The 14,205-nt window shown below is 40.9% G+C and overlaps 1 protein-coding gene across 2 annotated transcripts in view; it reads left to right on the forward strand.

The window, feature by feature from the left end:
* cadm4 (cell adhesion molecule 4) overlaps positions 1 to 14,205 on the forward strand; it is a 190,739-nt gene that overhangs the window by 170,127 nt on the left and 6,407 nt on the right. For both annotated transcript variants that reach the window (XM_053622999.1, XM_053623009.1), the window contains exons 5-6: positions 355 to 445; positions 2,248 to 2,420. In XM_053622999.1, coding sequence (XP_053478974.1) covers positions 355 to 445; positions 2,248 to 2,420 — 264 coding nt within the window. The remainder of the gene's footprint in view (positions 1 to 354; positions 446 to 2,247; positions 2,421 to 14,205) is intronic.

The following is a 14,205-nucleotide window of genomic DNA, read 5'->3' on the forward strand; positions in this document are numbered from 1 at the left end:
ATAAGAATTTACAGTCAAATGGATTTAATCCTGTGACGTTTATGTTAGTGTTAAAGAAGTGTTTACGAGGTCAGAATGAACCTGGGCTGCAATTTATTGTCTTTACAATGTAACAGGATACAATGGGTACCGCAAATCACGGCCCATTAGAGCTAATTATTAGCCCACGGAAAAGCCATCTGCTAAAGCCTGTACTCTTGGCAGGATTTTAAAAGCCATTGCCTCTAATTATGTTGTTGCCTGATTATGGACAAAGAAGCGACATAATGATTGTACGAGGCGTTGTGTGATGCTCAGCATCGCAGATGATGTTAAAACACTACAATGAGCTGTTCTTGTTCTGTCTCTCCATAGTCGCCCCCACGGTGAGGATCAGCCCCCCACAGGGCATTCTGCGAGAGGGGGACTCGCTCAGCCTTACCTGCTTCGTCACTGGAAATCCACTGTGAGTGTGTATACATGTGTGTGGGTTTGTGTGTGGGTGTGTGTTTTTCTGTGCAAAGTTGAAAGTGGAATTATTTTTGCGCAAAAATAAAAGCTCGTTCCTTTCCCCCCCCCCCCCCCCCGATCTGGGGCAACTGTCATTAGATGTACCTAACGTTTGATTTATTTGTTTCCTTTGTTTTTTTTTTTGTTTTTTGTTTTTTCTCTTTATGGTCTTTATGAATTTAAGAGGCTCTGAGAGTAGAACTGTTAAAGCCCCCTGGAGTCTTGTAAGTAAAGTGAGGACTGAAGGATAGATGGAGGGAAACTGTGCCAGCGGCCTGTCCTTTTATGGGGTGAACGAACAGATGACAGATCGAATGATGGACTTGGATAGGGCCTTGAGAACAAGGGTGTAGGGAGGATAAGGGGATGACTGCTCTGGCTATATAGAGTGTGATGAATGGGTTAAGTGTGAAAGTAAATGAAGTTATTGCAAACACCAACAAGTGTGAGGAGGACAGGATAGAAAGCAGCACCAGCTTGTAAAGATGAAAGAGTGAGGGACAGAGACAGCCACTCCCAGGCCCTGCGCTCACGCTACACTGAGCACATCGTGCCGTTATAGAGCTATAATGATCCTGCTCCCCTGACATTAATCACCAATTAAACCCTGTCCACTGTTGTTGGCGAGGTGTGTTTATTAGTAGCCTACAGCTGTTTGTTAGGTCACGCGCGCATGTGTGTGTGTGTGCGTGTGCGTGTGACATGGGATGTGAATCCTGGGCAGGCTTTAATTAAAATTGTCCAGCAGGATTATTAGCAAAGCTGATAGAGGGATTGTAATCTAGCCAGGGAAGGATGAAGGATAAAACTCTATTTCAGCCACTGAGATGAGAACAGGCTCACGGATCACGTCACAGCTGTGACGACGTGTGCGTCCCAGAATCTCTTTGAGTTCATGGGCTTTGTACCACAGCCTTCCATTCGTTATCCTCCTGGTGTCTATATCAGGCGCCAAATAACTATGTTCTTGTTGTACTGTTTTTCGGAAATTTTCAGACAGTACTCTTCAATACAAGTGCTTATATGGAGACCTATTGAGGCTTAAGCAATCCTGAGTCTCATGAGACATTGTATTTAGCTGTGTTTATGTTGGTTGCTGCTGCAAAGTGGTGAGTGAGGGAGAAGGAAATATACTCAGTGCTCGCAGAAGTGAAGTGGTCTCACTGGTGCAACAGGTTTTCTACACATTCGCTTGCAAATATCATTGTATGTGTGCAGTTCATGGCACGCAGCTCGGACAACCGCTCTCACACTCTCTAATACTCTAAAGTACTGTTTACACGCCATTAGATGTTTCATCAGGTTACTTGTGTTGTAGGATGATGCTATAGTACCTCCTCTTGATATTGCACAGTTTGCAGTTTGCCTTGCTTTGATCATTATCAATAATCATTAAATGAGTCCAGATGAATGTTTCTTTCATGTCTGTTCAATAGTGCTTCAGAATCACATCATATCACGTGGTATTAATTGTTGCTATAAGAGCAGTTTTGGTACCCAATACCAGTATTAGTATCAACCCATCCCTTATTAGAACCCTTGGTTGTTTGGCCGGTCTTTTTGGGGAAACCCTTGAAGATTCAAATGTAAAACCATAAACCCAAGTCCAATTTCTTCATTAGTAAAGGTTCCATGCAGAACCCCTTTAGCAAGCAATAAACTCTTAACTATTTTGCATGTGAAGCTTCAGCCTTTGTTTTTGTTTAAGTCTTGATCATTCATGCTTTGTATTCATTCTGTCTTTCTCTCTTTCTTTAGGCCACGGGACATTCACTGGTCGAGAGTGAACGACACTCTGCCTGAGAGGGCGGAAATTTCCGGCACAACCCTGGTCATGTCTCGCCTGAGCCAAACACACAACGGCACCTACCTGTGTCAGGCACACAATAATTACGGCCGTGCAGCCGACCAGTACACGCTGCTGGTGTATGGTAAGCGAAAACTACTTCAGACCAATGCTATTACTGTCCCACATAGTCATCATCTACTTCTGTCTCATTTAGAGCCATCTTTTACATACAGTCCCCTCCAAAAGTATTGGAACCGCAAGGCGAATTCTTTGATTTTGGCTATGCACTGAAGACATCGGAGTGTCAGATCAAAAGATGAATACTGTATGAGATGATAGATCAGAATTTCAACTTTCAATTCCAGATATTTACATCCAGCTGTGTTAAACAATTTAGAGCATGGTACCTTTTGCTTGAACCCACCCATTTTTAAGTGATCACAACAGTTAATAGCTCTGAATGTCTACTCTTGGTTTGAGCCCTTAGTTCTGCCTGTGAAGACTGCATTTGTTGTTAAAAAGGATAAAACTACGTGAAGGCCAGAGAGCAGTTAAGGGGAGAAAAGTAAGCCATTTTGAAGCTGAGAAAACAAGCATTGGGCACAGCCAATACAACAATTTGGAATGTCCTGAAAAAGAAAGAAACCACTGGTGTACTAACAACCAGACAACGAACAGGTCAGCCAAGGAATATGACAGCAGTTGATGACAGAAAGATTGTGAGGGCTGTGAAGTAAAACCCAAAAATATACTGCCAGTGACATCACCAAAAGAAGAAATATAGAGGCCAGACCACAAGATGCACACCACTCAAATTGGGAAGCCAGATTGGAGGAAATACAGAGATGAGCCACAAAAGCTCTGGAACCAAGATTAACCTCTACCAAAGTGATGGAAAGGCCAAAGTGTGAGGAAAAAAGGTTCTGCTCATGATACAAAACAAGCTCATCTGTGAAACATGGTGGAGGTAGTGTCATGGCTTAGGCTTGCATGGCTACTTTTGGAACAGGCTCACTAATCTTTAATGATGTAACTCATGATGGTAGCAGCAGAATGGATTCAGAAGTCTACCAATTTACAGAGAAATGTGATTGGATCCTCGCAATTAGATTTTTATCATACAAGTAAATGCAACTTTGTCATGCAAGAAAATGATTCAAACACACTACCAATACAAATAAAGGACTTAATCAGGGGGGAAAAGTTGAAGGTTTTAGACTGGCCAAGGCGATCACCAGTTTGACCCAGCTGATCTGCTTTTCATCTCCTGAAGGGGAGACTGAAGGGAGAACACCCCCCCCCCCCCCAAAAAAAAAAAATGTCACCGTTTTTTTTTTTTTCCAATCTTTGAGGAGTGTCACCTTCTGCTGTTGTAGCCCATCTGCCTCAGGGTTTGCTGTTGTGCATTCTGAGATGCTTTTAAGCTCAGCACGGTTGTAAAGAGTGGTTATTAGAGTTACCATAGCTTTCCTGTCAGTTTGAACAAGTCTGGCCATTCTCCTCTCACCTCCCTCATCAACAACATGTTTCCATCTGCAGAATCGCCACTTGCTGGGTGTTTGTTTCTCACAGCATTCTGTTTACACTTTAGAGACTGCTGTGTGTGAAAACCCCAGGAGATCAGCAGTTTTTGAAAATCAGCCTGTCTACCACCAAATCTACCACCAACATCCATATATATATATATATATATATATATATATATATATATATATATATATATGCTGTATATGTCTCATCAAAGACACACAAAGTCCACAATAGTACCTTTGAGAACAATATGGGGTCTGTTCCTGTGTATTTCCTGCTTTAGAAATTTCACTCCCTCTCCCATCTGACCAAACAGTCCATGATCTGAACATTACAACCAGTCCTGCGTTATCCTCCAGTGGGAGTGCAGGGCTCTGATGCAACACTGATGCTGACTTTAGGTATTGCACCTTTCACTGTGCCTGATTTATTATTGCGAACTTATGTAAAGGATTAGGTCTCTGGAGGCAGCGCCCTCCCTTGCGCTTTCTTTTTTCTTCTCTGTTCTTTGTATGGCAGAGCCAGCCGTCAAGCGTGCACCTTAATGAGGCAGCTCAGTGAGCACAGGTGGGTGGGAATGTCATCTTTCATCCGGCTGACGTCCCTCGCGCTCTCTTTCTCGTCACTCTGTTTGGTGGTGCCGAGAAGGCAATTCGAAGTCTTATTTGATGCTTCCGCCTTACTTAACAGAGTTTGTCCTCTTTTCTTTGGACAGTAGACCAAATGGCCAATGTATATATATTTGTATATACAGTGTGTGTGTGTGTGTGTGTGTGTGTGTGTGTGTGTGCGTGTGTATATATATATAAAGAGAGAGAGAGAGAGAAAGAGAGAGAGCACGGTGTCTTAGTGGTTTGTATGTTCACCTCACACCTCCAGGGTTGGGGGTTCGATTCCCGCTGCTGCCCTGTGTGTGCATGTTCTCCCCGTACTATGGGGGTTTCCTTCGGGTACTCCAGTTTCCTCCCTCAGTCCAAAAACATGCATAGTAGGCTGAGTGGCATGTCCAAAGTGTCCATAGTGTGTGAATGTGTATGTGAGTGTGCCCTGTGATGGATTGGCACCCTGTCCATGGTGTATACTCTGCCTTGTGCCCGATGCGCCCTGGGATCGGCTCCAGGTACGGTGCAAAAATTTTGGCACCCCTTTTTTTTGTACAAACTTTATTATATATTTTTATTTTATGACTTTTACATTCTTGAGTCAGTACAAAAACATTTTAGATTCCTGAACATTAGTTTTCAAGCACATAATTAAATGTTACAGAGAAATGTTTGCATGTCGGTAAAGAAAGCAGCATATTACGACACTTCTCAAGTGCAACTATCAAAGTCTCCAGAAGAACCATGGCTGGTTCTGCTAGATGCTCAGTATAACTTACAGCTCATTTCCTTATAAATCTGCATATGAGACTACTTTTTTTAAGCGAAGGGTTGTTACACCAAATATTGCCTTTGTTTCATTTATTACTGTTTACTGTTCTTTATAATATTTTTTAATGGAGAAACATTTAACATAAAAACAGCATCTTGACTCTACAGCATTTCTTTGCATGTGCCTAAAACTTTTGCACAGTATTGTGTATGTGTGTGTGTGGATGGGACCCGAGTCACAAATCAACACCCTGTAGAACCTGATGTGTGTGAGGTGAAAAGGAGGACTCAGGAGACAGGCATATTTTTGGCAGAGCTTTGTCTTGTTTCCTTTTTATTTAGAGTGAGAGATTTTCAGTGAGATTCAGGTTACTTAAGAAAATCAACACAAAATATACAAGACCGCTCACGGCTTGTTTTAAAGTTCAAGTTCAAGGCTTCATTTTGCTTCCGGGAGCTCTACAGGCTCTGTCTCTGACTAGTTCCCAACGCCTACTGAGAGAAAAACAATCATATAAATAGTCTGTCGGTAACAACACAGAGGTAAAAACACTCTTTACCTGCCAGATCAGGCAAACTCTTCTTGCGTATCGGGAAAGACGGAGCGGAAAAAAACGGATGGAGAAAACTGATTAGAGACGAGAAGAAGAAAGAGAAGGGCAGAGTAGGAGAAGGAAGAAGCGCAGATGATGAAGGAGCAGAAGAAAGCAGAGCGAATGACAGCACAGGGAGTGGGCCCTCAATCTTCCATGCTTCTTTGCTCTGAATCAAAAAACCTTTTTCGTCAAGATGTTGCTCCTGGATGCTGCGAAGCACAGAAAATGCAGCCAATTTTTTGTTGCAGGTTCTTTTGCTGCGTCAGTTTAATAGAGGCATTCTGAGGGAGGAGGCAAAATAAGAAAAATTGAACAGAGCAAGGAGCAAACAGAGCTAGAAACTGAAGCATTGACATGATGAAGGCAGTGAGACAGGCATAGTGAAACAGAACACTAGTTTTAATCTAACCTGATGAACCTGATCTAGAACCTAGAGCATTATCGTTGGACATAGGAATCCCACTAGACCTAGTTTACCAGAACGTTACATACATGGATAGTGGTGGCTCTGGGTTACTGATCAGAAGGTTGGAGGTTCAAGCTGCCACTGTTGGGTCCTTGAGCAAGGCCTTTAACCCTCTCTGCTCCAGGGGCGCTGTATCATGGCTGACCCTGTGCTCTGACCCCGACTTCCTAACAAGCTGGAATATGCAAAGAAAAGAATTTCACTGTGATGTAATGTATATGTGACAAATAAAGGCTGCTTCTTCATTGGACCTTCATAATGCATTCATTAACATTGCATTCCTGGAGGAATTGTGGCATTGCATTGCTTCACATAAAAGAGAAAAACCTTTAATTATCGGTATGAATTTACTTGTATTATCTGTATTTTTTTAACCTTATCTCCAAAGTTATTATTTGCTCATTACTGACAGTACATGGGCAAGTGCACAGGCATTTGGATGTAATCGCAGGGTTTATTAAAAAACAAAGGCAGACAATGCAAAAGGGCAAACCAAACACAAAGTCAATCAATAAGCAGATAACACTAGGCAAGAACTAACTCCTAAGTCAGAGCTAGAATAGCAACAGATAATAAGGCTCTGAATCATCACCGGCTGAAAGAAGGAGCAAGACTTTACAAAAAAAAAAAGGAGTTTGTTCTATGTACAGTGGTGCTTGACGTTTAGAAGTTTGGAATTTTCCGCATAAATATTTCTGCATAAATATAAGCTAAAACATCACCAGATTTTCACACAAGTCCTAAAAGTAGATAAACCCAATTAAACGGAAAGAAGCATTATACTTGGGCATTTCTTTATTGAGGAAAATGATCCAATATTACATATCTGTGAGTGACAAAAGTAAAATAGTCCCAAACTATGATACTACCTTCACTATGTGTTACAGATGGGATAGTGTTCTCATTGAAACCAAAAAGTTCTATTTTATATATCAATCCACAAAACATTTTTACAGTAGCCTTCAGGTTCATCTGTGTGATCTTTAGTAAACTGCAGATGGGCAGCGATGTTCTGTATTTATGCTCTGCTCGTATCATGTTCGTCTAACTTATAACTCATATAGACTTCTATAATCCTTGTTTTCCTGGCTCAGCATAAGACACTGTTTATTAGTAAAGACAATATATCGTATAATGGCGTATATCCATTTTTCCCTCACACCAACTGACTGTGTGAGCTAGCGTTTGGCAGAATTGAGAGCTGTCAACCAATAAGCCAATTATAAACCCTGTCTGATTGCTCTTGCCTCAGTTCACTGAAGATAAAATACAGCACTTTATTCACTGAAGATATCAAATTACAACACCGCCGTCTTCTGTTACTGATGTTCAGTTACATAGTGATGAACTGCTCCAAGTGGATAATTATCCGGGGCTAAAGAAAAAATCGCCCCTGATACTTACTACTTTCCCTCCATCTATTCTTCAAGCCTCGAGAATCTTCTATGACCTGCACCTTACACCTGTCATCTGACCTTTTTGGATCATGTAGTTACTGTATCTACATTTCAGTTTAAATGCTTTTCAACCAAAGTGCTAGTGGTCCATTTGCATTTAAAACTAAAGCACTGTTCCATTACAACTTCACATCATGTACGAAGCCCATATGCCAGCCGAATGCTTTTAATGCCCTCAAACTAATGCGCTAGTCAAATTTGCATTTATAATTTTGTCAAGAAGCCCTGTGTATACCTTCTTCAACTTTTTTTCCCCCAAGTGTCATGGAGGTGCTGTTAGCAAAAAAAAAAATAAATAAATAAATAAAATACAAAATGCTGAAGATAAAGATAAAAAAGTGCAGTAAGATTCTTGATCAGTCTTTCCGTTATGATAATTGAGGGTTCTGCTCTCTTCTCTCTTACATATTGGCAAAGCTACATAAAAAATGTCTAATGTCACCTCATTTGTTTTGTAAGCCTCTCATAAATTGTCCTGAGATTAATGCACTGATTATAAATGTTTTATAAATACCCTGTGTCATTTAATATTCTTCAAATATTCAATAAGTATTGAGTAACACTAATACTATTGATAATTACCTTTAACTATATCTCATATTATTTCCAAAACTTTTACATAATCAAATACAGTCACACAAGTATAATCCTAGACCTTTGTATCAGGTAGAGTAGACTGAAGCAGTTACAAGCGCAGTTAGAATTTATTAAACAACTGGCAAAGAAATCCATGTCATGAGGCAAATCAAGTCGAAAACAGTAAACAGGCAGTAGTCAGGGGATCAGCAAGCAACATAAAAATGGTAAAATCCAAAATGCAGAAATGAAGAATCAAGTGAGATCAAAACCAGAATATCAATCACAGAATCAAAGGCTTGGTAAGTTCGGGTGAGCAAACACTGAGCGTTACTTCACACCGAACAAAGAAACACGAGGGTTTAAATACACAAACTAATCAAGGGGCACACTGAAAACAGGTGCGAGTAATCAAGACAACCAATGACAAGTCATTAGAGGAGACAAGGCATGAACCAAAACTAAACACATGTGGCAGCGTAAACAAACACATGACAACACGGACGTATGCACCGGAGCACCGCGGACTGCTGGGCTCGGCGAGAGGGAGAACTACATGACAGATTGTCCAAAGCAGTCCTTCATATGTAATTCACTAACATTGATCCACAATGTACTGAAGCATGAAGTGAAGTAGGATTTCTCAGTAAGAGTTGTTTCTGATGGATGCCATTATTTAGTTTTCATGCTCATTTCCAGCTTGTAATCCAGGCACAATTTTGTGAACCTTGTGCCTTCAGAGAAACTTGATCTAGATAACGTTGTGAAGTTGAACATTAGCAGAATCCATAATAATGATTGAAATGAAATATGATTGATTTTAAGAGAATTGGGTGAGAATTTTTTTGTAAACATTGCGTTAGCTATCAATAGATAATATGTTTAAGGTAACAGCTAATGGTTGTCAATCTTTTTTGTTTGTTTGTTTAGCTAGCTTGGCTAGTTAGCTATTGGTCTATTATTGACAAATCCTGGAAAGCAAAAGATACGATCAACAGCGCTAGTTTTGGCTGAAGTTATGTTACGAGTAAAAAAGTGTAAAATAAATAAATAAAATTATAAAAATTCAGATGTTTTGTGGCCTGAGCGTCTGAGACTATATTGAGATTAAGTCGAGTATTTAATGTTAGCTACAACCATTTTTCTGTCAAAAAGCTCATTCTAATGTTACTTAACAATTATCTAGATAAGAAGTTAATTATGTTATTAAGTGAAAACTGTCAAAACGCTAATCTAATCATGTCCAACAAATGGGAAACGTTTAGAAAATTGAGAAATGCCCACGTTGTTCTGTAGAGAAAGAGAGGCAGCCATAGCTGAGAGAAAAAGAGTAGCCCAATAACAAGCGGAGCCACTAATTAGGAGTCACAGCGCGGCTTTCTAATTAACCGAGCGAATAATGAAAGCAGAAGCCAGAAAAGAAATAATAACTGAGGCTTTCATTACATTCTACATGCAGTAAGCCACGGTAGGAATTTTAATATAGAAGCAACAGCACGTGCCGAATAGAGAAGCGAGTGCGGAGGAGTGACCTTTGACCCCAGAGGTGGAAAGAAGCAGGATAGGGGATTAGAAATCGTCGAGGTGGAATCATCCTGCGGAAAAGTGTTGGGGGAAAAAAAGTCTCTTAAACATCACAGAATATCGTGGATGTGATTCTGAATAGCATTAAATGTGGTTAGAGGTTTCAGTTTGCATCCATAATTTAAATACAGACGAAAGACACAAAGATGTGTGCTGCCATTAGATTGAAAGAAATGAAGCCAGAAATGGAGTGAATGAAGAAGTGGGAGGAAAGAGAGAGAATGATTAAGGAGAGAAGACATATGGGGAGCCGAGAGAAATTGGTGTGTTAATGTGCAGTATATATTCATCATTGTCTAATTAATGGCCAGCTTTGGCCGCTCCATTGAAACCCCTAGGCCGAGGTGGCCACACACACACACACACACACACACACACATATATATATATATATATATATATATATATATATATATATATATATATATATATATGTGTGCAGTTGTGCACAAAGTTTTGCACACCTCTTGCAAAATCTGCAACAAAATAAGAGGGATCATAAAAATTCCATGTTATTTTATATTTAGTTCTGTCCTGAATAAGCTATTTCACATAACAGATGTTTACATATAGTCCACAAGACAAGATAATAGCTGAATTTATAAAAATTACCCCGTTCAAAAGTTTACATACCTTTGATTCGTAATACTGTCTGTTGTTATGTGGATGATCCACGACTGTTTTGTGATAGTTGTTCATGAGTTCCTTGCTTGTCCTGAGCAGTTAAACTGCCCACTGTTCTTCAGAAAAATCCTCCATTAAGAGCCAGGGGGTGTAAACTTTTGAACAGGATGATCAGTGTAAATTGTTATTATTTTGTTCAAAGATCTTTTTTTTTTCATTTAATACTGTCCTTCAGACGCTAAATAAGATAGTTACATGTCTCCCAGAAGACAAAATAATAAGAATTTACACCGACCATCCTGTTCAAAAGTTCACACCCCCCTGGCTCTTAATGTATTGTGTTGCATTCTGGAGCATCAGTGAATGTTTGCACCTTTTGTAATAGTTGTGTACGAGTCCCTCAGCTGTCCTCAGTGTGAAAATATAAATCTCAAGATCATATAGTCGCTGTTGGAAAGGGGTCAAATATACAGAAGATGCTGGAAAAGCAAAGAATGTGCAGGACCTGGAGGATTTTTCTGAAGAACAGTGGGCAGTTTAACTGCTCACAAACAAAGGACTCATGATCAACTATCACAAAACATAAACACAGTTGTGGATCATCCAGGTAACGACACACAGTATTAAGAATCATGGGTATGTAAACTTTTGAACGGGGTAATTTTTATAAACAAGTCCAGAAGTGCATACACACATGTGCACATGCATATGTACATATGCATACCCAATAACACAAACAAGTTCCAAACATTTATACACCAACACAGACAAACCCATCCACATGCACACGTAGACATGAGCACTACAACATACACCGATCAGCCATAACATTAAAACCATTGACATGTGACGTGAATAACATTGCTTATCTAATTACTGTGGCATCTGTCAAGGGGGGGGGGGGGGGGGATATATTAGGCAGCAAGTGAACAGTCAATTCTCGAAGTTGATGTGTTGGAAGCAGGAAAACTGGGCAAGCGTAAGGATCTGGGCGCCTTTGACAAGGGCCAAACTGTGATATTACCTACCAAAAGTTGTCCAAGGAAGAACAAACAGTGGCTTACAATGCACCTACAATGGGTATTAGAACTGGACCACGGAACAGTGGATGAAGGTGGCCTGATTTGATGGATCGTTTTCTTTTACATCTTGTGGACAGCCGGGTGCATGTGCGTTGCTTACCTGAGGAAGAGTTGGCACCAGGATGTACTCTGGGAAGAAGGCAAGCCGGCAGGGGCAGTGTAATGCGCAATGTTCTGCTGGGAAACTTTGGGTCCTGGCATACATGTAGATGTTACTTTGACACGTACCACCCACCTAAACATTGTTGCAGTTCAAAGTACACCCCTTCATGGCAACAGTGTTCCCTAATGTCAGTGGTCTCTTTCAGCAGGATAATGCATCCTGCCACACTGCAAAAATTGTTCAGGAATGGTTTGAGGAACATGACAAAGAGTTCAAGGTGTTGACTTGGACTCCAAATTCCCCAGATCTCAATCCGATCGAGTATCTGTGGGATGTGATGGATAAACAACATTTAGCAATAAAGCATTTTTAATATTTAAAATAAAATAATGTCTGAGAAAGCCTCAAGGCTGAGCTGAATGCCTCAAATGAGTCATTAATAAAATCCCAGACTTGAACTTAAATAATACAGTATCTCACAAAAGTGAGTACGCCCCTCACATATTTGTAAATATTTGATTATATCTTTTCATGTCACAACACTGAAGAAATGACACTTTGCTACAATGTAAAGTAGTGAGTGTACAGCTTGTGTAACAGTGTAAATTTGCTGTCTCCTCAAAATAACTCAACACACAGCCATTAATGTCTAAACCGCTGGCAACAAAAGTGAGTATACCAAATTGGTATATTGGTATTGGTATATGAAGTATATGAAAATGTCCAAATTGGGCCCAAAGTGTCAATATTTTTTGTGGCCACCATTATTTTCCAGCACTGCCTTAACCCTCTTGGGCATGGAGTTCACCAGAGCTTCACAGGTTGCCACTGGAGTCCTCTTCCACTCCTACATAATGAGATCACGGAGCTGGTGGATGTTAGAGACCTTGTGCTCATCCACCTTCCGTTTGAGGATGCCCCACAGATGCTCAATAGGGTTATGTTCACCCTCAGCTTCTTTAGCAAGGCAATGGTCGTCTTGGAGGTGTGTTCGGGGTCGTTATCATGCTGGAATACTGCATACTGATCATGCTCTCCTTCAGTATGTCACAGTACATGTTGGCATTCATGGTTCCCTCAATGAACTGTAGCTCCCCAGTGCCGGCAGCAGTCATGCAGCCTCAGACCATGACACTCCCACCACCATGCTTGACTGTAGGCAAGACACACTTGTCTTTGTACTCCTCACCTGGTTGCCGCCACACACAATTAACACCATCTGAACCAAATAAGTTTATCTTGGTCTCATCAGACCACAGGACATGGTTCCAGTAATCCATGTCCTTAGTCTGCTTGTCTTCAGCAAACTGTTTGCGGGCTTTCTTGTGCATCATCTTTAGAAGAAGCTTCCTTCTGGGAGGACAGCCCTGCAGACCAATTTGATGCAGTGTGCGGCGTATGGTCTGAGCACTGACAGGCTGACCCCCCACCCCTTCAACCTCTGCAGCACTGCTGGCAGCACTAATATGTCTATTTCCCAAAGACCACCTCTGGATGTGACGTTGAGCACGTGCACTCAACTTCTTTGGTCAACCATGGCAAGGCCTGTTCTGAGTGGAACCTGTCCTGTTAAACCGCTGTATGGTCTTGGCCACCGTGCTGCAGCTCAGTGCCAATCTTCTTATAGCCTAGGCCATCTTTATGTAGAGCAACAACTCTTTTTTTTTCAGATCCTCAGAGAGTTCTTTGCAATGAGGTGCCATGTTGAACTTCCAGTGTCCAGTATGAGGGAGTGTGAGAGCGATGACACCAAATTTAACACACCTGCTCCCCATTCACACCTGAGACCTTGTAACACTAACAAGTCACATGACATCAGGGAGGGAAAATGGCTAATTGGGCCCAATTTGGACATTTTCACTTAGGGGTGTACTCACATTTATTGCCAGCGGTTTAGACATTAATGGCTGTGTGTTGAGTTATTTTGAGGGGACAGCAAATTTACACTGTTACACAACCTGTACACTCACTACTTTACATTGTAGCAAAGCGTCATTTCTTCAGTGTTGTCACATGAAAAGATATAATCAAATATTTACAAAAATGTGAGGGGTGTACTCACTTTTGTGAGATACTGTGTATATATTTGTGTGTGTGTGTGTGTGTGTGTATATATATATATATATATATATATATATATATATATATATATATATATATATAACATAATACTGCTGAAACAGTGGTGCCAAGGTATGCACACACACACACACACACACATGCTTAGGTGGAGGAGAAGTGAACAGAGAGGGAGAGACAGAGATTTTGCTGATATCAGAGGTGTGTAGAAGAAAGAGATGGATGAGAAGGCCAACATGGAGGGAAATGGGAAATTACAGAACAGTAGAATGAGAGCGAGGCAGAGCAATATTGCACCCTGCTGGAGCGAGGCAGCATTCCAATCCCCCATGTCTCCTTCCCTTGGGAACTTCAAACTGACCCAAGTTGTGTACACAGGCCACAGCATGGGAATGTTTGAATGTTTGGAATGAGGCCCACAGTGTACCACATGGCAGACCCCTGTTTACACTCACCA

The sequence above is a fragment of the Ictalurus furcatus genome, chromosome 1, assembly GCF_023375685.1.
Source record: "Ictalurus furcatus strain D&B chromosome 1, Billie_1.0, whole genome shotgun sequence".
Taxonomy (NCBI): domain Eukaryota; kingdom Metazoa; phylum Chordata; class Actinopteri; order Siluriformes; family Ictaluridae; genus Ictalurus; species Ictalurus furcatus.